Raw genomic sequence first — 23,766 nt, forward strand, 5'->3', positions numbered from 1 at the left:
CTAGGCAGTGTAGTCTTTACATACATGTTGGTGTGTGGGTGGATAAAGTGATAGGAGGGGCGCTGCGTACAATTTAGCAGTTGCAACATCAGCAGGTCAGAGACCTGCCTATTGTCCTGTACAGCCAATAAAGCTGTGTGCTGGGAATCTGTGTAACCATCTCTTAAGGCCTTGTAAGTCAGAAAGGATACCTTAGTTCCAGAGAGAACTACTCCTGGGTAGCAGTGGTAACCAAGGCCTCAGATGCAGGAAATAACATGGCCAAAGCACTTGCTGCTTATTTTTATCTTAGTTTAAAAAGGAAATAGTGCAATCCCCTAAGTCTCACATGTCCTGTCATCTTTGACCCTGTTGGATGGTTTCAAGTAAACTTGACAGTCTTGAAGACTGGCTGCTGGATAAGAGACAAATCCTTACCTTTCTGCAGGAAAGGTCGGTTCTGCTCTGAGCTCAGCATCTGTGTGGCTTGCTTGCTGGCAGATAGGTGTCAGGTGGTTCTTGGCCCTCTTCCCCCATTACTGCTGTACTCTTAATACAATTGCAGAGCGGTGCATTGAGGGAGTAGATCCCCTGAGATGATGTGAAGGGTGTACTGTTCTGCTGCTTATGGAATGGCTTGATGTGTTTTTACAGTTTTTCTTTGGGTGGGGGGATCCATTTGAGACCAGCCAAGTGCATGAGCTGAGTAGCACAAGGTGTCTTACACTCTTGGATTGTTTTCCACAAACAGCTGCTGTTCAGCAAGTACAACAGTGTGGTAGGCTTAAATGCTTAGGTAATATTTTTTCTGTTGTTTTGGAGGTGTGATGCTTAGCAACCAAGAATTCTATTTTTGTGAGAAGTGATCTATTTGTGCAGCCCAAAAAATCATGATGTTTAGTAATTGCGTTGTTTGTGTTACAAGGCTGCGAAGTATTAGACTTATCACCAGTCTGTTCGTGGGTCTGCAGCCTGTGTATCTTTTTTTTTTAAGGGTAGAAACTATTCTGCCTGCCTGCTTGATACAGAGTGGCAGGGATTTCAAATGAATGCTGACAAATGAGCATTGCTTCACTGAATGTAAGGTTTCACTTCACTCTTCTACATCGGAGCTGCAGTTCTCCCTGGAGTATTTAAACATTATTACAATTGTCTGCTCACAGGAGCACCTTCAGATGAGTGCTTTGCAGAAGCCCTTGCTTCTATTTAAAGCACACCATACGCTTTGTGTGGATGGGATGTGCACGTACAAGAATGGCATTATAAGCCATCAAACTGCTGTGAATCTGCTAGCAGCACAGAGCACTGCAAGTGTGATAATGCTGTATAGAAACTGAACACAGAAGTTGTAATGTTAGCCGTATGGTTGTAGCTGTAATTCCCAGAGGATATGCACAAGGCAAGGGCTGTTGGCATCTTTTCACCCTAACACGTATTTTAGGGGGGAGGGTGGATGTTGCTGGTTTAATCCTGCTTTTCCTTCCTATGTAAGATCCTTGTAAGAATTAACAAAACAGAAGATCAAAGTTAATTATGGAAGTGAAATGCCAGCTGGCTTACCCGTTCTCTGCAACTGCTGCAGACAAACCTTGTCTTAAAACTCATCTGCCCCAAAATGACTGGTTTGTGAATGGTGTTCCTCCTGATGCAACAGAAGTATCAGATGTGTATAGTTTTATATGCAAAAGAAGGGCAATATTTGAGGCTTAATATTCAAGACAAAGGTGTTGTTAATGACCATAATGCTATGGCATGGTGAGACCCATTTGGCTAAGCGATGAAATACATTGAGGAATGCAGTCAAACTGATGCCTGCCCTTTTCATAGGGGATGACATGGGGGGAGTAGCCAGGTTTGAATGCAGGATCATCTTCCAACTTGTCACTTAGCCTGTCTTCAGAGCTGGTTGCTTTATTTTACAGACAGCTGTGATTTGACTGCCTTGTCTATTGGCAGTGTAGAGACCTCCAGACAACCTAATCTTATGTCTAGTTCACTGTGCCTGAGATAAAACTCTGACAAAAGATCAGCACACTTGGATGTGACCTTCCAAGGGTTGTTCTAATTGCTGTTTCAAGGTTGAATACGTTTAGGGACCTTGGGAAGATTTGTGGAGTTGCAAAGCTTTCAGAAATCCAGCACGCTATCAGTTGTTGCCTGCCTTCTAATACTGTGATCCTAAATGGCTGTTTAAAATACTTGTTCATGCTTTGTGAATTTTCTGCAGTTTTATTTTGAATTTACAGGGACCTTACTAAAAATCAAGAGCTCTAATGAAAAATCAATGGATAAGCTACTGCATGCTGTTCTTCCTGTATTTTTTATATGTGGTCACATTGCTGAAGATGCAACTGCTAAATATTTGCTTTCCTCCCTTAGGCCGGGTTGATGTTGACCATGTGATAACCAGGAAAATGCAGCTAATAGCAGAAGCTGAGGTAAATACACTCTAATGTTTCCTTGTGGGGAGGAACGGGATGATTGACCCAGATTGTTTCCTTTGGAGGCTGGCTAGTGCTGAACACAAATCTCTACTCAGTCATAACTTGAGTATGGTGACTTCTACACAGCCCTCTCTCTTTTCCTTCTCTCTCCTGACTTAGCACAAGAGGCAGTGTTATCAAACACAATTCTGTCTTGACCCCCCAGTAGGTTAGAGTCCAGTGATAAGAACGAACTTTGAGGCATTCAAAGTTCAAACTTTGAATAAAATAACTTTGAATAAACTTTGAATAAAACTAAACTTCCCTCACTACTAACTTTTGACAACACTGTGATTGTCAGCTAGCCTGTTCCCTTTTGACAGCTTGCAAGTTTAGTGTTTAAAATGCTCTGTGACCTGCTACCCACTGGATAAAGGCATGTACAGCACCTAGCCTGTGTCCCACTGCTTCTGGTGCCCTGGCTGTGAAGATGATCTTTCTTACATGTAGCATTGGTCCCACTTTTTTTTCTCAGTGAGCAATGTTTTCAAAAATAATATTGTTTATTTCTAACGTCATCTTGCGTCTGTGTGAATTGCCATTGTCTTAGCTTATGCTAAGATGATTTATAGGCAAATTAATTGAAGTTAGCTAACAATGAACTGCACCCTCTTTGCTAACCATTGTTTCGCAGCAGGCTTGTTCCTCAGGGCAAATTGTCCTGCACTCTTTCTTCATTTTATTGTGGAGAATTCCATGGTAAAGATGAAGTCATCTAATTGCCTTATAGATTTCAAGGAGATGAATACTTGTAGGACAGAAAACTATCTTCTGCCTTTGAGACCTTTGAGACTTCCTTGCTTTAAAGTCCTTTCTGTCTCTCTATCAGTGGTAATTTACAACAGATAACTATAGTGTATGTCAGTGGGTTCTGCTAAGGGTGTCCTGTTTGTTATGCTGAAACTCCTAAAATTCAGCCCATGAGAGGGATAGTCAGCCCTGAATTTTATTTCATACGTTGTCTTCTCTGAGTGATTCTTACTGAGGGCATGATAGAGCAAGCCTCATATCTGCCTCATATCTTTTCTCTGCAGACAAACACAGCTCTTGCAAATCACTGTTTGCAACAGATGCTTGCACAAGCAAGCTTTAAAGGACTGTTAAGCACACGGAGCTTTGTAAGCTCCAGTTTTCAGGGGGTACTAGCTGGATGCAAGCAAACAGCTTGATCTTGGATTTCTTTCATCAGGAAAGTCTTTTCTTTCTAAATGTTTTCTGGCCACTAGGTTTGAGACATACTAGCTTGTAGTCAAAGTGATTTCTTATCCATAATAAGAATCAAAGAAAACCAGCAGGGTCAGTGGCATTTCTAATTATTCAAGTTGCTCCTGAAACACAGGGAGTTCAGGTTCTAAATGTTGAGTTTAGCAACTTGCAAATTTAAGGTGCCTCAAAGCTACAAACTTAGCTACAAGGCTAAGTAAAAACTTGCATATGTTGCAGAATTCCTGGAGTGCCTGCTCCTGTTGTCCAGTGGTTTACACAACAGAAGCTTGGATTCCGGTTTATTCTTTAGGTGGCGGGTATCTGAGGCCTAGACAGATGCTTGCTTGAAAAGTGCTGGTCACTGACAGCTTGCACTGATTCAAATGGGAATTGTGGCTGGCAGGTGTTACTTCCATTAGGATGCCTTCATTGTAGCTTGTAGTCCAGTTGGAGGATCTAGTCCTCTGTTAATCCTGAACTGAGTTGGGAATGGTGTTTGTCACTTGGTCAGGGCTTAATGTTGTGACGTTTCAGTAACTGAAATTACCAAACCTGTTAGAAGGAGTACAATGAAGAGGAAACATGTAATTTTCTCTTTAGCAGTAAGCTACAGGGTTACTTGGCTCAACTTTCTCCAACTTGTGGCCTATTGCTGGCCAGCTTCTGTTATTTATCGCATAGCATTTTTTATTCTTGTCCCCCTTCTTGTCCTTGTTCTTATAACGATCAGATTCTTTTAATTGAAACTTGATGGTTACAGGTGAGTGGATCTGCCCAATCACTTGTCTAAAACTTCAGTTGTGATTTAGGAAACTCTTACTGAAGTGCCCTGAGTTAGGGGACACTACAAGGCCAGCTGTGTGTATGCACCCTGTCATTGCGTAAGCTGGTGGGAGGTACATTGTCTCCTCTGCTGTTTCACTTCTTTGGTGACTGAGTCACCTGGCTTCTTGAGCACTAACAGTTACTCTGGCAGTTTCTCAGACTGCCCTTTGAGTTGTAGTTGTAAATAGAAGCCAGTATAGCATGATATGTTGTGTAGCTTTGTTGTACAGAATTACGGTTACTGTAGGGTCTGTGCTCCAGTTGTGTTGTATTTTATTTAGCGAGAACTTCTGTCCTATTTTCCCAGTCCAAGCACACGCATATGTTGATGTTGACCCTGAAGGGTTGTGTTAAGAGAAGGCAATATCAGTGGAGTGCTAGCTGAGAGGGAAGAGGTAATTTAAGGAAATAATTTCTTAAAATCTTGCTGAGAGGTGATTAGGCTTAAAAAAAAAAAAAAGTGGTGGGGGAGGTGGGAGGAACTAAAATAAACTGAATAGTGCTTTTATTTTGGCATGGAAATGTGAGCGCTTCAAGAGGAGTAGAAAGCTGTATTTTATTTTTTGGTCAGCATATGCGTGTGCATGCATGGTATAAAAGCAGGCTGTGACAGAGCAGTGGTGTCTTCTGTTACAGGCCGTAGTTCCGAAGTACTCAACTAACTCTTCCTATTGTTTTTAAATGAATAAATCACTTTCTCTGCAAGAGAAGCCTCTTCTGCCTCCCAGATAGCAGTATGTAGCCAGCTCCTAAGAGCTGTTTCATTAAGTGCTGGTGAAGTTTGTTTATTCTATATTGGCAGCTGCCAAATAGGGGAAAAATATTTTTATTAAGTTAAATATTAATCTGCCCCTTCTCCTACTGCAGCTTCTGTTTCAAGAGATCTCTCTGAATCTGACCACTGTGAAACAGGAAGAATGTAGAGTTCTGGCGTGGCTTGACTTCAGGGCCTTCTGGTTTTGTGGTCTCATTTCAGATTATTTTGTATTTACTGCAAGAGTTAAGCTTGGCTGTTTGGCTGTTGTTGCATTAGACAATAGCATTTTCTATGAATACATCATCTGTTAACAGGTTTTGCTGGCCTAAAAGCTCTGTTACTGAAACAGGCTTTTTAGATGAGCTTTTGGTGTGTACTTCCTTGTTCTATTAGTCTTTGTGCCAGTTCCTTCTTAGCAAAAATAATGCTGCTTCAGCTTTCTTTAGCGTAATTGTTAAGCACCGAAACGTAAACATCAACTGACAAATGAGTTCAAGCATCACAAATGCTGTTCTGAGGGAGCATCATTTCTGTGCACAACTTCCAGGCTCTTTCTTTCCCTCCTTGAAAATAGACTTTTGTTACTTTTCAGCCTTAAAGATTACAGAACGAGAGCTGGTAAGGAATTCTGAAAGCAGTTAGAGAAGTGTTTCTTGAGCTGAAGATCAATGGGAAGAGTAGATGAAATCATGTTTAGTTACCATGTAGAAAGACTTGGGCCTTGAATCTGAAGGCAAACTGAAAGTCCAATGCAAAATGATGGTCAGACAAGTGCTGCTAATAAACACTTGCATTTAAAAACAAACAAAAACCACCCATAGTGTATAATTAAGCTTGTAGCCCTATGAGCTGTCTTGAAACTTGCTTATCTCCTGTGCTGAAGATAACTATCTGGCTTCTGAAGTGCTAACAGTCTTAGGATCTTGTGGTTGCCCAAGCTGTCACTGAAATACAAGTGAACTTGTTTCCTTTTTTTCCCCTCCTTGAGGGAAATAATTTTTCTTTCCTAGTCATAAGAATAACATTTAAGCTACTGTGCAAATCTAGGGTTCCTCTTTGCAAATAAAGAGCGAGAGAATTTGTACTGTAGGGAAGAGCTATCCTGAGCTCAATGTAACATTTTCTACATAAATAAGTAATTTTAAATATTTTATCAATGCATCTTGTTTTAAAAACTCTGCCTGGGGTGTGGGAGATCAGGTCTTTGAAAGTTCATGATGTGAGGCTAAAGAGAGCACATTGAGATATTTTGTAAGCTGGAAAATAGGGGAATGAATCGTACACGCTAGTCTTTAGGCAAGACAAAAGTGGTATTAGGCTATAATCTTAACGCTGCATTGTTTGTCATTTGAAGATGAATTCTAGTCCTAGTCTGGATAAGTTACTTAAACATCCCAATAATAATCTTTTCCTTTCTAGAAAGAATTTTTTTTATCAGGTGAAGTAGGCAGTCTTTGACCAGGGTGGCCTGTGCCTCATTCATAGCCAGTTATCAGCTTTTTGTGCTATACCTAAGTATTTTTCCAAGAAAACGGTAGATAAGGAAAATGCTCATGCATTTTTTATGAACCCTTAGAAATGAAGAGCTCTAGCAAACAAGATGCTGTCCAAGTTTTCTGATAACTTGGGGAGGTGTTGGGAGGACACGAATATGCTGGAAATGGTGCGATTTGGTCCCAACTGGCTGTATTAGAGAAAATAACTGATGTGAAGCTGCCTGGGAGCGTAGCAGATCATGCTGGGATGTTTGTTTCCATTAATTCTTTAACTTTTGTCTTGCTACCTACCTTTTTTTCTCTCTCACAGCACCAGTCTTAATGCTTTTGGCAGTGTGGCCCTGTTTTGTTGCTTTAAGGAAGTCTTGGAGCGTTCTGTAGCTTCAGTGGTACAGAGAAGTTCTTATCTGAACAGCAGTAGCAGAGCGAAGTCAATATTTCTTTCTTTGCTCATATCTTTGAGATCATTCCTGCATTAAGGCATGAGAAGTTCCATATTGATTGCTTAACCACAAGCAACAAAAGCCTTTTTTTCTCCAGTAGCACTAGATTGGCTAAAATACAAATCTTGTTTGCACTTGGTTTTGTGTGGTAGGGATTTAACAGGTTAAAAATGTTTTCTGGGTCTCATGAATTCAGTTTAGCTCAACTTCCTTAGCGCCATAAAATGTGAAATACCTGCCTCTCCAGACACACGTGAAGGTCAGTATGTTTGCTTTGTTCCTGTCGCATCTGATAGGGAAGATAAACATCATTCAAAGTCCTGTGGCTTGAGGTGTGTGAACGGGTCTGGATAAGCCTCTGATCTTGTCCAAGTTGGCTCCATCTGTAGGGCAATGGTACAGGAATATTTTCTTGACGCCTTTTTCTGTCCTGCTCTGGCATAAAAAGAAATGTAAGTCACTTATGACTTATACCCAGAGACTTAAATAACTTGCCCTGTTTTCACTCTGTCAGCAATTGAGGCCAGTTTTCATGAAGGAAGTGGACAGTCACTTCACAGAGTTTGTGAACAGTTTGGTGGCAAAATCAGCATTCCTGGACTCCTCATCTTCAGCCTCCCTCTTCCCAGCTTCCTGCTCTGAGAAGGAGCTACATAAAGCCAAGTAAGTCAGTTCTAGGCTTGTCCTGTAATAATGTTGTTTCCTGAAATCCCTAATTGCATTTTTCTTGAATGTTCTCCTTGTTTGCAGATCCTTGAGAGCCCCTCCAGAACATGGGAAGATATTTACTGCGAGGAGGTCCCTCTTGGAGTGAGTAGTTCAGCTTCACCCTTCCCATTAAATTGACTGACTGAAAATACCCTTGATAACAAACAAGCTAGCCCTTGCTTAGAGGTGCTCTGCTTTCCATAGTGTTCAATCCCCCATGGACTAATCCACCTGAACTTCTCCATTTCTTTCTGAAACATCCAACCTACAGCTTGCAGGCTTCCCCTAATGTAAATATACAATCCCTCAGTACCATTGGATAATGGCTAATTATTCTTTGTTTGAGGATAAACCAAAGAAGTGTCTGACATGCAGACTGGCTTTTAAATAGTGTTAATTGCAGTCTCTTGAATTGGAATGGTGATATCATGTTACCGTACTGTGAAATGCTTTGAAAGCAACTTACTGGAGGTGTGATCTGTTACGTGGATGTTATGATAGCATTTGAATCTCTCCCTTAGTGAGCTGTTTGAAGTGAGTCACATCAGGACGATCTACCACATGTTCATCGCTCTTCTCATCGTCTTCATCCTCAGCACGCTTTTAGTAGACTTCATTGATGAAGGAAGGTAAGAGTGCTTTGGAAAGAGAAGGGCCGGGGCTAGGAAGTGCTTGCTCCCAAGGAACCAGAGTTACACACAAACTGCAGAATGGAGCAGGAAGGAATCCATCCTTGATCTTATTAGAAGGGGGTGTTCAGCTTGGTGTACTTTGAATATGCTGCAATCCCTGTTGAGGGGATATGGAAGTTTCAAATGAAATTACCTAGCCATTGGGAAAATCTTATGGACAAGTGCTTTATTTCAATACCAGTAGTGAAACAGCAGCCTTCAGCTGCTTGCATTGATTGGAGGACAGTGTCTTTGAAGAAAATACTTTAAATATGTTAGCAGTCCTTTTTCTGTTTAGAAATGATGGTCCTGGAATGCTGTACTTGTGCTTAAAAATAGAACTTCGTTTATCCTGTGGAAGAATCTCAAGGATATTTGCACAGCCTCTGTTAAGACTGTTCTTTGAAGGTAGCCAGTTCGAAACAGGATTGTGAAAGACTGCTTTCCTCACGCTTGGTTGTTGCTTTAAATAGTATCTCTTTGGCAGGCTGTATCTCATGTACACAAGTAGGATTACATGTTGATCTTGCTGATTATCTGGTCTTCAGTGTAAAAAGCCAGAGCTGTGTCTTGATTATAATTGTTATCTTGGTTGTCTAGGTATAAGAGCGGGTTCATACACTACTGAACATCATTTAGCTGATCCTCACTTAACAGCGGTATGGATTTTGGGGGAAAGTCAGCAATTACCTCTAAAATAGCTGAAGGACTGGGTTAGAATCATAGAATCATTTAGGCTGGAAAAGACCTCAGATCGCCTGGTCCAACTGTTAGCCTAGGACTGCCAAGTCCACCATTAAAGCATGTCACTGGGCACTACATTTACAGGTTTTGGAGACCTCTAGAGATGGTGACTCAGGCTGCCCAGTGATGTAGTTGTGACAATACTTCACAACCCTTCAGGAAATAATTTTTTTCCTAATATCCAACCTAAATCTCCCCTGATGCAACTTAAGGTCATTTCCTCTTGTATTATCTGTGATTATTTAATTAAAAAAAAAAAAAAGCTAGATCTGATAATTTAGATTCACTTTGCAATAAGCCTAACAGATAAGAACAAGTTGTGTTGGTATACTCTGCATTACCCGTTCCTCTGAGCTGGGTTTAGAACAGCTACTTATGTGTAAGAGTAAGCTCTGGTGACTTTGGGCTACAACTGAACCTCTGGACCTTATGTTTAAGTTTGATTAATGAAATCATTCAGTGTGCATTGTTCAAATATGTTCACATTGACCACCCAATTACTGTAAGCCTTTTGTGTGACTTCTAAAAATGAATCCATGTGGAATGTATACAGTTTTCACAAAGCAGAATTGAATTAGGTTTGAGTGCTAGATGCCTATGGTGGCGTGTGGGGAGGGGAGCCTCTCTAGATGTTAAACTCCCTGGGAAGAACTGGTTCTTCATGGATTAGTGCTGTCCTATGAGTGTTCCCCAGAAGCTCTTTTGGACCTTGATTCAGCAGCGCATTGTTCAGTCACGTGCTTGTTATTAACAGGGATGAGCTTGAGCATACTCTCAAAGCACATTCTCATCTTAAAGATGAACTTAAACCCTGTGGGATTTGAAGGTAAGCTGTTCCTGACAGCATTTATGGCGTGTGTCCTTTAGCTTTTATCTGCTGTGCTGGTGGGTGGTCACTTACACCTACCACAGATAGCCCTCTTTTCTGAGCTGAAAACTGCCACAGTCACTTCTGCCTATTCACTAAAAATAATGGTGTTCGGACCTTTTGTGAAGGTCTTCAAAATAATGATGATCTGACCTTTCACCACTTAGTGAAGTGGAAGTATTTCCTAATGAAACAATGGGCCCTGAGTATTGTCTCTTCCCTTGTGCCTTTCAGGCTGGTCCTCGGATTTGATCTCCTGGTTTTCGTTTTTGGAAAGTTCCCAGTTGTCTTCTGTACTTGGCTGTGCATGTTCTGTGCCACGGTTATCATTCCATACGGCCTTTTCTTCCACTGGGCCCAAGGTTACTGCAGCTCCTCCCATCGTGTAATCCGCTCTCTCTTCTATGGGATGTTGTTCACGCTCTTCCAAACAGTTGGACTTGGGTTTGGGCCGACCTATATTGCTCTATCATACGCCCTGCCTCCGGCTTCCCGATTTATTGTAATACTGGAACAGGTAGGTGCCTATCTACTACCTATAGTTGTGCTGACCCTTCTCTTCAAAATAAAAAGGGTCCTTTTTTCTGATGGGATTAAGTGTTTGTTTCATTCATTAAATTAAGCCAGGGCTGTGGATGGAGTTAATCTTTGACTTAAACACTTTTATGTGGCAGGTCTAATGAGGAAAAACTACCGATAGCAAACTTTGTTTTGATGTGGAAACCACTTTTTTATTTTACCCTAGGATTTTGCATGTGTTTTTTTTTTCTGAACATGCTTCAAGGCTGAAATCGTATTTCTAGTTTTCCTGTGGATGCTAAATGCCTAAAAGCAACTGTAGGGACTTGTGCTGTAGCTCACCAGGAAGCTGTAACACTCCTCTTTTAAGTAAAGATACATAGTCAGCAAGCAATTCCTCTTTCTTTGTCTTTATTGAACTTTATTGGAAATGTAATCTTCTTTTTCTAGAGTGGTGGAAGGCATATGAGTTTGTGGAGGACTGCTTAAATGAGTTAATCCAAGGATGGTCAGAGATCAGTGTGTAGGCCTGAAGAATTAAATTTGGTTGAGCCTTCCTTTTGGTCCTTAACTTTAAGAAGAATGAAAAAACCCTGCATGGCAGCTGCAGATCTATAGGTGGTACCACTGTATTTCAGCCTTGTCGTTGTTGCTTTAGGACACTTAACTTTAACAGCACAGTTTCAGGACTTTGAAATGTACTGTCCTATTGAAAGGGATAGGTTTTTTTGCTTCCCTTTTACTAGCCAGAGTTTTTGGTTAGCTGGCTAGTGGCTTACTGGTCTGATTTGGAATCCCTGTGTACACCATATACTGCAGTCCTATGAGCGTAAATGAGATGTGTTTTGACTCTCCTCAGTCATGATTGTTACAGTTTGTTTCTCCTTGCAGTGTTTTAAATTCCTGACAATTAAACAGGCTTATGGGCAGAGGAAGGAGCTCTTTCCTGGTAGGAGTAAATTGGAGAGGAGCCAAGATGCTAAAGGTGTTGCCCTAAGATGCTGGATGCAATCTTTGTTGGGAAGTTAAAGTGAGTATTAAGGTGATGTTCTCTTAATATTACAGGTTCGTCTAGTTATGAAGGCTCATTCATTTGTCCGGGAAAACGTACCTCGAGTGCTGTCATCTGTAAAGGAGAAGTCTAGTGAGTAACTTGCCCTGCTTTTTGCTAACAACTGTGCATAACCAGCTCATGCTTACCCTCCATTTCTCTGAGCTGGTGTCATGAGTTGGAAAGAAGTAAGATTTGAGTAGATCACCCTGGTGGTGAGGCTCTGGGATGGTCTTCTGCATCATGACTTCAGTCTGAACCTTTTCATTTGGTATCAGGCAATGAGTCAGACCATTCAGATTTGTCTTGCTTCAGCAGGACTCTATTTCTGCTTCTGTGATTAGTACGTAGAGGGTGCCTGCACATCCCCAGTTCAGTGCTCTAGTGAAATGACAGCAATTCCAGAAGAACATCCAAGAAGCTCTCTTGGTGACGTTTGCCAGTGCTGAACATGAACCCCTGTTTTCGTGCTGGCCTTATAGTTCTCTTTTCCGTAGGAGAAAAGGAAACGTGATATCCGGGTGTTAGCACTGTACTGCCTGTTAGCCACCCTGACCTGTTAGCTGTGCTTCACAAGGATAATTCCTTCTGATATGTCTAGTTTGCTTTATCCCCTGGGAATCCCCTACCCTTAGTTCTAGTCTGCTCTTTTTTGAGGTGATGAGACCTGTATTTTGGGAGAGGGTACTGGGGAAATGAACCCTTCGGTAAGCAACAAGACTGAAGAGTTTTCTTTTCTCCTCTTCTAGGCTCAGTACCTATTCCCCGAATTTCTCAATACCTGTACTTCCTCTTTGCTCCCACCCTCATCTATAGAGACAACTATCCCAGGTAATGTGAGCAACACTAGTAGAACGTTAAAGTAGTCTAAGAACTGAAGCCAACATTCCCTGGATGCTATCTATTAAGTTAATGAATTAGATCTTTTCTAAAGATGTGGTTAAATCTTTAACCTGGGAAAGACAAGATGTGGTTATAGAAACTCCACTAATAATATTTTTTTAATTTGGCAGTTCTAGTTTTTCTTTGGGAAGTGCACAGGACATGAAACAGATGAACTGAATATTGTTCCTGCAGCAGGCTTGTGCATTGCTTCATGTGGTGTTCATAGAAAGCCCTACCTCTGAGTTTGAGGAGGCAGGGCAAAGCCTTTGGAACTAGGAACTCACCAACTTTTCTGTACTTTGTGATGAACTTTGGTAGTGTCAGGTCAGCAGTTTTGTGACTACTGGGCAGATCACCATCTCCTGTGTAATTGCGTAATGCTGCCCTCAAGATCCTTTCCCATTTATGGGGTTGCTATAGTTGTCCTGCTGTGGTTGAACGTGAGGAACCAGCAATTTGGTCCAGGCACCTCTTGTTGAATGGCAAGAGATTAAGAACCTTGAATTCTAAAAAGTCTTTTTCAGAAAATAGATCAGGAAAATGAGTAATTGAAAGGAGGATTTTGCTGAAGACCTATTTAGATGTGACACTGTTCTTTTTCCTAGGAATCCTATGGTAAGATGGGGCTACGTAGCTACCAAGTTCGCACAGGTGAGCAATACAGCTTTCTGAAGAATGGATTTTCAGAGGTCATGTAAAATGTGTTGCTAAACACTTATCCATTGGGCACTAAGTTGCTTCACTGTGTTGTGGGTTTACTGGAACAGAATACTTACGGATTTAAAAAAAAAAAGATAATGATGTTGTACTAATAATTGTCAGAAATAAATAATCCTTGCTGAAACAACCCTCTAGAATTATTTTCTTGAGCAAGCAGACTCCCTTCTATACAAACAGAGCTGTGTGTGTAGGGGGAGCAATATCCATGCTCTGTCCCTCTTTCTTCATACTGACGATGCATTGTAATGCACTGGCACAGCAACTGGTCTGCAGATATTCAAACCGATTTTGAAATAAGGCCTGAAGTTCAGTGCTTATTTGAGCTGAAGTCTGACCTGATCTTCACTTCAGTGTCAAAGGAGAACCTGTCTGGGCTGTGAGCTTCAGTGGCTTCTTGTGGATTTGTTTCCAAGTAATGGCTTTGCCTGACTGAAACTTTAATACAATGCATTCCTGTTTTTTTTCTTAAAAAATCGTAGGCCTTCGGCTGCTCACTCTCACAAAAGAATGACAAAGCACACACCTGGTTTACAGGAGTATTTAAAGCAGTGGCATTTTGACTTCAACTTTCAGAGCAGGGATTTGTAAGCGGGGGAAGGGCTGAGGTAGTTTGGCTTTTACTATCTCCTTTGGAATAAGAGAGTAAGTTTTAATACTAGATATAATTACAGCATGTATTTTTCAATTATTTCTAAACTTGTCCTGGACTTAGATCACAAAGCACTTTGCCCACTTACTTTGGCATTGACATAAGTCTTCTGTGTCATGATATCTGAGTTGATAGGACAAGTAGAAACTTGCAACTTCTGTAGTAGCAAAGACTAGTAGAAAAGCTGATTATTTTTTTCCTTCCTGGCTGTGAACACATTCCAGAAATGGTTGCTGCTTCACTTTTTGACTAGACCCTTACGGAAGCTCATTAGTAGCATAGTAAAATTATACTTGTGCTGGCAGCTGCTGTTCCTCTGTTCCTGTCTTCTAGAGCTGCGAAGTGGTAATGTCTTAATTGTGCATTTCTCTTAAAATCACTCTTCTGTTTCAGGTGCTTGGTTCACTTTTTTATGCCTACTACATCTTTGTGAGACTCTGCATTCCTCAGTTTCGCAATAGTAGCCAAGAAACCTTTAATTTACGAGGGCTGGTCCTCTGCATCTTCAACTCCATTCTGCCAGGTAAGACCTGGATCCATAAGTAACTATCTTTATGGGAGAGACAGAAGGGAGGGGAACTGCTTGATACAAGCTGTATTTACAATGGGCAAAAGATGCACAAAGGAGGTCTTGTGAGGAAACTTCAGTGTTAAACTTCAGAATTGAGAGCACAAAATAAAAGTTTGGTTTTTGAATTAAGTTTTCTAGGCCCTCTTGCCGTCTGAAATAAGAAACCGATATGGTTTTACTTTTTGTGTAGGTGGCATAAAGCTTGTGTCAGTGCTTATCAGAACAATTTTGACTGTGTTACATGTTCCAACGTGTAGCTGAGTGAGAATACTACAAAATCAATCTCACTCTGTCTTGCTTCTAGGTGTACTTATTCTTTTCCTGGTCTTCTTTGCCTTCCTTCACTGTTGGCTTAATGCATTTGCTGAGATGATGCGCTTTGCAGATAGGATGTTCTACAAGGTAAGAACCAGGAGTTACAATTCATAAAGCATGCGTTATAAAGCTTCCAAACCAGATGCTTTTGTCATGGAAAGGAAAGAGAAGGAAAACAGAAGCTTTTTCTTAATGAAGCAACTACAGGATTTTGCTTGTTTTATTCTGTTAGGGCTCAAATTCGTTGCTGTACTTGAGAACAGTTTGTAGTTTTACTTGGAATTCTGAATGATTTGTGGGGCAATACGTCTTCCCTTTGCATGAACAGATCCACCCACCAGGCATACCTAATAGCTCTGTTAGCATTTTTTCTTTCATCATTTCAACCACTGCAGACTTAGACAAAACCAAATCTTGATAAAAAGAGTAAAATGTTCAAAGTCCAATGGAATGTATTATTTCATGGTGCAAACTGCTATATTGCCTTGGTATTATTTCAATCAACATTTCTTGATATCCTAAAATAGATTTGTAGAATGGGTTGTGCTGAATTAGATTTAACACTCAACTGTGCTTTCAGGACTGGTGGAACTCCACATCCTATGCAAACTACTACAGAACCTGGAACGTGGTAGTACACGACTGGCTCTATTACTACGCATACAGGGACTTCCTTTGGGTAAGTTACAAGACAGTGCATTTTTCCAAATGCCCCATCACTGTCCATTGAGAAGCACGCAACCGGTTTGCCTCTTCTGGTTTTGGGTAGCCGCTGTACTACTTAGAGTATCTGTTGCTCACTTCCAAGTCCACTGTGTGCACAAAACGTGGATCTGAAGCCTGGTCTCTATTTGGAATGTTGTGATTGACTTGACAGTTTGAACTCATGTTCTATTTTGATGAGCTTTTGATGAGTCATGCACGGGCTCAACCTGAGAACTCATGTAGAAGACAGGAAATGTCTTAAGAAAGAAACACCTAAATTCCAAGGTGTTCTCTAAAGAATTTAGCATTTTATGTATGTCAGTGCAAGAGAAGGCCCTTTTGGCTAAGGCTGTTAAAAATTAAAAAATAAATTGAAACAACTGAACTAAAACAACAGCAGAACAGATTATAACACTTGGTATTCTTCTGTCTTCCAGTTCTTTGGTAAGAAGTTCAGAGCAGCAGCTATGCTGTCTGTCTTCTCAGTATCGGCTGCTGTGCACGAGTATGTTCTGAGCATCTGCTTTGGCTTCTTCTATCCAGTTCTCTTCTGCCTGTTTATGTGCTTTGGAAGTAAGTTCCCAGGAGAGAGTATGTTAATGGGCTGTGGCATCACTGATGTATGGAACTGTTTCTTCTCCAAGAGTCTGCAATTGTGGGTCCAAACCTTGTAAATGGCTTTGTGCAGCTAAACTTGGGACTTAAACAAGCAAGATATGGATGGGGAGGAAGAGACTGTGTATGATGCATACTACTCTTCATGTCACACCATAAATATTTAGTAGCACTACTTCCTTTTTTCAAAGTCTTAGTTAATTCTGCATGTCAGCAGGTGCGGGTTCTAGGTGCGGGTTCTAGGTGCGGGTTCTAGGTGCGGGTTCTAGGTGCGGGTTCTAGGTGCGGGTTCTAGGTGCGGGTTCTAGGTGCGGGTTCTAGGTGCGGGTTCTAGGTGCGGGTTCTAGGAATAAACGCGTTAAAAGGATCAAAGACTCTATAGAGATTTATAAGCAAATATTCAGATCTCACCCAAAGGCGTCCCAATGGGGGGAGGAAGAGAGGCTCAGCCCGTCGACTGATCCCAGGAGTCAGGAGGTCCTAAGGATGTTGTATGTCCTTGGGATGGTATCTCCCCTGACGATGGTATCTTCCCTAACATCCCCTCTCTCTTGGGCCAATTTATATTATTTTCTATCTTTTAGGTGGAGCTTGAGTGGCTCTAGTCAAGCATATCTTAGTTATGATTGGTGTAAAGTTTTCCCGTCTCCGTTTAAAGTAATAGGCTCCGAGAAATTCAGAGCGCATGCTCAGTGAGGGGTGGTCGCACCTTGGAGGCGGGTAGCTTTTGGGATGGAGGTGTGTTTTGGTATTATAATGATGTTATAATGAGCAAAAAGTACACTAGGGTACAGCATTTGTCAAAACATGACAGGTCTTTGGCTTAGGGTGGCAAAAAGTGCAGCTTTGTGCACAAGAACAATCGAGGCCCCACCTGATTACAGAGCCTAGCCGTGGTGTCTCCACTCCACTCTACGCTCCGTGGTGTTCCTTAGAGCTAGCACACCAAGTTTCCCCAGCGCGATAGCATCTAAGGTTGGGAGCCTAGGGAACGCTCAGATAATGCAGTTATGCCCTACCCTGAAAGCCTCTTCAATGCTGTACCTTTTCCTTAAAAGTGTGAATGTTAGTTTTATTTTCCTAGTTACTTCAGGCATTTACACCACAGGGCTCTTGGATTATTTTTTTTTTTGATTTTGAGCTAGAATAAGTTAGAGGGCTTCAGAACTCTAGGCCACCTCTGCCAGTGTGTTTTGGTCACATACATAACAAATCGGTATTGATCCCCAGGCAGAGAGGCATACAGCTGTGCTAGCTTGCTGGTGAACTTCTTGGAAGTAAAGGTCAGAATCAAGTCCTAGTATTTGCTTTAATGCAGTGCATAATCAGATTTTTGTGCGTTACACCAGTGTTAGGGAACAGCTCTGTTCTGGGAATGAAGGGGAAGGGGAGTATCCACTGGTATCAGCTGGTTTCCAAGTGATTTTCAGCCGCTTTTCTTGTTTCACCTCTTCCCAGTGGTCTTCAACTTCATTCTTAACGACCGTCGGAAGGGGCCCATCTGGAATGTGATCATGTGGACGTCCCTCTTCCTAGGCCAAGGTGTCATCATCTGCCTGTATAGCCAGGAGTGGTATGCCCGCCAGTATTGCCCTATGGAAAATGTGAGTGACTGACCCTGCCCTGTGGGATAATTGACCGTATGAGCAGCTTGTTTTTACTGCTGTGGGACAGGGCAGGAATTAAATGGCACAAGCCTTTCTGACAGTCTGCTCTATTAGTTTATTAAAATAATAGGTATTTAGTCTAAAACCCATAGAATCTCAGAAAGCTCTTCTTAACAAAAGTGCTTTCCTTAGTACTCTTTGCTGACAGTGAAACTGAGGATGTTTTTCCCACATCTGAGAGGACATAAGGCGCTACTTCCAAGTATGCTCTGGCTGTGTGAATATAATTATAGCACTCAGCCACTGAGGTCAGGAGAAACTTGTCTAGGAGGCCCACAGAAACTAAGCCTATTGTGCCTTTCCTGGATTAGCGTGGGTGGCAACAAGAATCAATTGCCTATAAATGGTCAGGGTTTTTTGTTGTACTTGCTTTCTCTGACACTTCCTTGGCATCAGACTTCTTCCTACATAAAAGTTTGTTCTGTGCTAGTTGACTTCAGTTTTAGCCAAAGGTGTGCTCAGGCAAATTCAATTTTAAGTCTGTTTCCCACTTAAGAGATCGCTGTCATAAATGACAGGCTTCATGAGGTGATAAGCTATTAGTTGGCACTGAGCTGATGTGTCAGAACCACAGGCAGGGCAGAAGGCAGGCAGCTCGTTGCAGCTGCAGCTAGACTTCTGTGCCTTTCAGTGGGGATAAGATTAGGGTTGTGGGATATGAAAATGTTACTTGATCTTCCCTGTTAGGGAAGTTTGACTTCAGCAGACCACGCCACAGCTGGTGGCGTTTGCCTGTGACTAACATACTGCCTCTCTGTTTTGCAGCCCACGTTCATGGATTACTTAAAGCCACGTTCATGGTCATGTCACATGCAGATGTAAAACTGGTATGCTCTGGGCCGCATCACCACAGAAGATCAGAATCATCCTCTGAGTATTTGGACCATTGACCTAACTCACTATGGACTTTCTCTAAGGGAAAATTTGCCTCCTGATTATTTGGGAGAAACTGTAATTTTTAAAAACATTACTGGTGCAACCCAGTTGAACTGGATTGCACCAGGCTTCATAGGCAGCATCTATTACATGCTGTCCCTCTTTGAGCCATTTCCATGCCAGTGAAATATTGAGCTGAAGGTGGAATCTACTGGAATCCTACTCATCCAGGGGTCCCCCAAGTTGCTGCTCTTCTGGAAAACAGATAGACTAGTCAGATTTGCTAGTAGCTCATTTTTGGCTTCCGTCCATCTTCCTTAGCCATCCCTTTGCATCTTTTCTTATTTTTGGTAATGGGATGTCAACAGAACTTCTATTCTTTGTGATCTTGTCCGTTGCTATGACACGGACGAGTGGCAGAGCAACAGGATTTTTGCCTCCTTGCTGTGAAAATAGCCAAAGTATTCCTGGATGGCTTTGAACTGCATTCTATGTACGTTGGCTGCCTGGAGATTTCAAGTGGGCAGAGGAAGAGGGCATTGTCAATTTACTTGTGGCTGCATTGGAGACTCAGATCTTTCTATGTTCAGAAGCAGGGCACAGTGGGTGCATTTTTTCTTTTTTTACATGGAAAATTTAGGTTTTCTCTGTATTAAGTTCCCAGCTGACTTTACGCTGTTTTGTTTTTCTTCTCAGAAGGCCCTTGTGAGTCAAGGGGTAGTTTTTCTTGTAGCTTTCCCTTTCTGTTCCTCCCGGATAACTAATTCTTTTAACACAACCTCTTTGTAAAACAGCTTGTTCTTTAATTTGGCAGGTGCTTTAAGGTATACAAGTTAAGGCTTTCTGTAGTGAGAAAGATTTGAAATACTATGACTAAACTGCAAGAAAATGCAGCTGACTTCACAGGTACATAGTGCATTCTCATTTGAAATGGCTATGTCAAATTCAACACCAGGAAGTTGTGGTGCCTCTTGCCAATGCGTACTGTAGCAGCTTCTAGCACTGCAGTGGGGAGTAAGGGTTCACCCAGCTGGAGTCGGAGCTGCTTTTCATCTGCCTGTTTGCTCTCCTTAGGGAGGTTTTCAGGTGAAGGTCAGTTTCCTAGATACTACCTTCCCTCTTCTGAAGAGGTAGGACATCGTTTCACACGCTGCTAAAGGGAGAAGCATTAGGTGAATTGTGGTGTTTCGGTATCTATTTATAACAGCAGTTACCCTGCCTATTGGGCAGAGCCCCTTCAGTTCCTTTGTCAGATGGTAAGCACAGAAAGGGACTTACACAGGATTTGGGTCTGTCTAGTTCTAATGAAATTACAGCTGTTATTGGAGGGGGAGGGTAACCTGAGAATTATCTTTAACTTTGGTCACAGGAATTTCTTAAGTACTTAAATGTTCCTAATTGGTACTTTTCAGTAACAGCTTTTCCTTACTGACATACAGCCTAAGTATTGGATACCAACAGTATTGGGACTGATGGACTTGTCTCCCAATCCACTTAACACTGTCCTTTGGGCTTCTATTTTTATTAACTTGAGGGGGAAAAAAAAAGCACTTTCATGAGAGCTAGATGATACTTAAATTTGTCCTGGCCTTCAGTCTCCTGTAAGAGGAAATCCCACTCTTCAGAAAGGACACTGTCAGGTAAACTTTGCCAAATACAGCATGTGCATATGTGGCTATCCTCTAAAAATACCTCACACTGGAACTTGTTTGTTGAAACAGCTGAATTGATTTCAAAGAAAGGAGTTCATGCATATAATCAAATGTGGCAGTATTAGTATATAAAATCTGGAGAATTAAATGGATTACTTTCCTCTTGTTCACTTTGAATAATCCTAAATCTCTTTTACCTTATCCTTTGTGGGAGGAAGGGGTAGTGCTGGAGCAATTAAGCAGTCAGTCAACTCAAGCTTTTTTTTTTTTTTTTTTAAAAAAAAAAAAAAGCAAACAAACTTTTTTTTTTTAAAAAAAAAAAAAGCAAACAAACCCTTTGGCCAAACAGCTCTGTCACTTCCTTAATATAGGATGAATTTCAAATTTCAGTCCGGTACTTCTGAGTTGTGGTGCTTGAAACACTTCTGTACAGATGTAATTGCACTCAGATAGGGTGTGGCAGATTTGGGACTTGATTTTTCTTCTTGATGCCTGTGTCAGGTCTTGCTACTATCTCAGTGTTCTCAAAAGGTAATCATGGCACTTTGTGCCAACTTGTGGTGTTTCCCTTTTAGCTGGCACTGTCATATCCCTAACAAAAAATATCAGCATTTACTGTGTCAGTGTCCTTAGTGGTTAAAGCCTGAAGGCTTGAGCACCTGGCAAGCAAAAGGCAACCAAAAATGGTGCCTAGCTGTTGGAACTTGTCTTAGTTCTTTGACAGTTTGAGGCTTTCAGCCTTGTAGATCAAGGCATCTGGCAATGTGCTGTCGGGGAATTATTTTCAATTTCATGGGGTTTTTTAATTGCTTCTGATTATAGGCTTCCTTCCATTTTTCTGAGAGTACTGGAGGGGAAATATGAAGTCCTTTGCACATTACTTTTTTAATTAGTCAGTTACACCATGCTTGTTTTGAGAACTCCTCTTAGCCTGTGAGTACCAGAGCTGGCAGTCTAAGAGCAGTCTAAGTGAATGCTGAGGTTCACAACCTGCCCTTTTCAAATGCCCAGTAACGGTATATACTGTTCCCTGTGTTTCTTTCCAACACAAGAATTGTAAAGCTTGCTTCCATGGTAACTCCTTAAGTTTTGAGGTAAGAAGCTTCCAGCTTTGGAATGGCAGCCAGTACAGCTGCAGTTCATTGCTCAATAACATCACAAGGATCAGTATTAATTTGGTGAAGTATGTCCAAAATGTGTCCCAGTTCTCATGCAGAAAATGGTTTGTTCTCAAGAAGACAATCTGTGTAGTCTTCATGCCTCGTACATTCTGTTGGGATATTTTGCTTCCTGCCTTCCAAAGTGAAGTAATCCTGTAGTTGAGCAGTTAACGGTACGCTGTCCTGTGACATGCCTGAATAAGGCACGTGCTACCTGCTGTGCTGGGAGGGGGCAAAATCCTAATGTAATTTTTAGTATGAAATGGTGTCATTGACATGGATCAGCCCACCAGCTAACGGACAAGTGAACTGTTAAACTACCACCTTCTGAACGTAGATGGGCTGGAAGCATGGAAGTCCAATGTAAGTGTGACCTGTGAGCAAGCTCCTGCAGGACCAGCTCTGTGCAGTGCCTCAGCCAGCTGAGCTCAGCCTCGTCTCTTCTGGTGCTTGTAGCTGGGCCAATTCCCCCTTCCAGGGCAGAGAAGCCTGGGTCTTCATCTGCTGCGGTGGCAAGAAGAGGCGTGCAAGCAGTGGACAGCACAGCAGCTGGCTCTGCACAGCAAGTGTGTGCTGGCCCCAGCACCAGCGATTCCATGTATGCAACCTGTACCACGTTCTGTCATGCAGAAGAGCTGTTTATAATCTATTACAGCAGTTGAAATATATTTTGCTATTAGGGGAGGAAGAAAAAGTGTCTTGGCCTGTTTCTTTCGCTGATTGCTTGGGGAGGGAGAATGGGGGGGTTGCAAGAGGGCAAAGAGGAGTGGGGCTGGGTGCAGGGTGTAAGGTGTGCAGGGTTGCTCTCCTGGGAAGGTGGCTGCCATGGGGTGGTGTGGGGCTGGCTGCTTCCAGAATGCTGGGGACACCAAGGGTGGGGAGAGCTCTGTTTCCATAGTGATTGAACCACTGCGGGGCTGCCCAGTGGTGAGGGCTAGCAGGTATGGGGGGCCTCTGCTGCTCCCCGTGTAGGGAGCGGGGAGCCGGTGTACCATGGGGGTAGAAGACTGGCGGCCTACAGCAGGGGCTGCAAGCTGAGGGCTGTGGGGTGGCCTGAAGCTGAGCCCGAGCCCAGTTCACCACCTCCATTAGGTCAGGGGATGTTCTTTGGAGCTGGAGAGGAGCACAGGGGAAGGGGATTATAGCTCTTGGAGCAGGACGGAGTTTCAAAACTCTCAGTTCAATGCATATTAAATTGGACCAACTGCCAAACATACATCATGTTGGTGATTTCTGCCTTTATTTTGGGCCTGAAGAGGGTTTGTGTGCCAAGAACTTAATGTGATGTCTCCCAGCTGTGCACCACATGCTCTAAAGTCAAGTCTTGTCTGTGTCCTCAAGCTGTAGCAGCTACACAACAGTGCCATTAATCAATCTTCCTATCCTTTCTGGGGGGAATATAGTGTACTGCCAAGCAGAGTTGTTAAAGAGGAGGGGTGGGTGGGGGGAAATCACTGCAATATTTTCTATCAGAAGTTTTTAGCAATTTTTTTCTATTTTCTTTCTGAGAAAGCATTTACCTGACAAAGCAAGAAATGATGTGGCTGGCTGGGTTACTCTTTGGTTACACCTACATGCACAAAAGCACGTATAAGGTCAAAGAAATGCAGTTAACCAAACTGGGAACCAGGATGCAGCTGATAAACGAGGCCAAAGCATTTATAAAGAACATTGTGTACTGGCAAGGCTTGCTGGGGTGGAGGGTAGGCTTCACATGAGAGTTCCTGGAGATGAAGTTAATGGAAAGATGAGTTCTTCATTAGCAAGATATTGATAAGAAAAAGTGCTAAGACTAATAATGAAGAAATCCAGTTACAGTTAAACCTCTGGCTCAGTTGTTAAATGTGTAAAAGTAACAGTTCTTAACTCATTTTGTAAATGGAAAAAGCAAGTGCTCCCATGGTGGATGTAGTGTCTAGAGAGCAGAACTCATCTGGTGGTCTCATTAAGTGCAGAGAAGTGACATTTTGTGATGCTAAAAGTAAATAATTTGCTGAAGGTGTATTTGACTTGGATATGAAATAGCCACAGGCAGTTGTGAATCAAGCTGATGCCCTACCAGTCTTGGTTATGGAATACATTTTCTTGCATCCAAGTGGATACAAGTTGGGACTGTCCAAGTGCCTCCCTTGGCAGAGCCATTTAAGAGCTTCCTGGTTGTTATTGCCTCACTGGAACTACAGACTACAGCATCGGGTGCT

General features: G+C 42.1%; 1 protein-coding gene across 9 annotated transcripts in view; it reads left to right on the forward strand.

The window, feature by feature from the left end:
- SOAT1 (sterol O-acyltransferase 1) overlaps positions 1-20,704 on the forward strand; it is a 28,075-nt gene extending 7,371 nt beyond the window's left edge. For all 9 annotated transcript variants that reach the window (XM_068690577.1, XM_068690578.1, XM_068690575.1 and 6 more), the window contains exons 3-16: positions 2,359-2,417; positions 7,704-7,852; positions 7,940-7,999; positions 8,419-8,526; positions 10,415-10,697; positions 11,765-11,843; positions 12,500-12,581; positions 13,241-13,286; positions 14,398-14,527; positions 14,880-14,977; positions 15,471-15,569; positions 16,033-16,168; positions 17,669-17,814; positions 18,643-20,704. In XM_068690577.1, the coding sequence (XP_068546678.1) occupies positions 2,359-2,417; positions 7,704-7,852; positions 7,940-7,999; positions 8,419-8,526; positions 10,415-10,697; positions 11,765-11,843; positions 12,500-12,581; positions 13,241-13,286; positions 14,398-14,527; positions 14,880-14,977; positions 15,471-15,569; positions 16,033-16,168; positions 17,669-17,814; positions 18,643-18,699 (1,532 nt within the window). In that variant the 3' untranslated portion in view covers positions 18,700-20,704. The remainder of the gene's footprint in view (positions 1-2,358; positions 2,418-7,703; positions 7,853-7,939; positions 8,000-8,418; positions 8,527-10,414; positions 10,698-11,764; positions 11,844-12,499; positions 12,582-13,240; positions 13,287-14,397; positions 14,528-14,879; positions 14,978-15,470; positions 15,570-16,032; positions 16,169-17,668; positions 17,815-18,642) is intronic.
- Positions 20,705-23,766: the final 3,062 nt, after the last annotated feature.

The sequence above is a fragment of the Anas acuta genome, chromosome 8 (assembly GCF_963932015.1).
Source record: "Anas acuta chromosome 8, bAnaAcu1.1, whole genome shotgun sequence".
Lineage (NCBI taxonomy): Eukaryota > Metazoa > Chordata > Aves > Anseriformes > Anatidae > Anas > Anas acuta.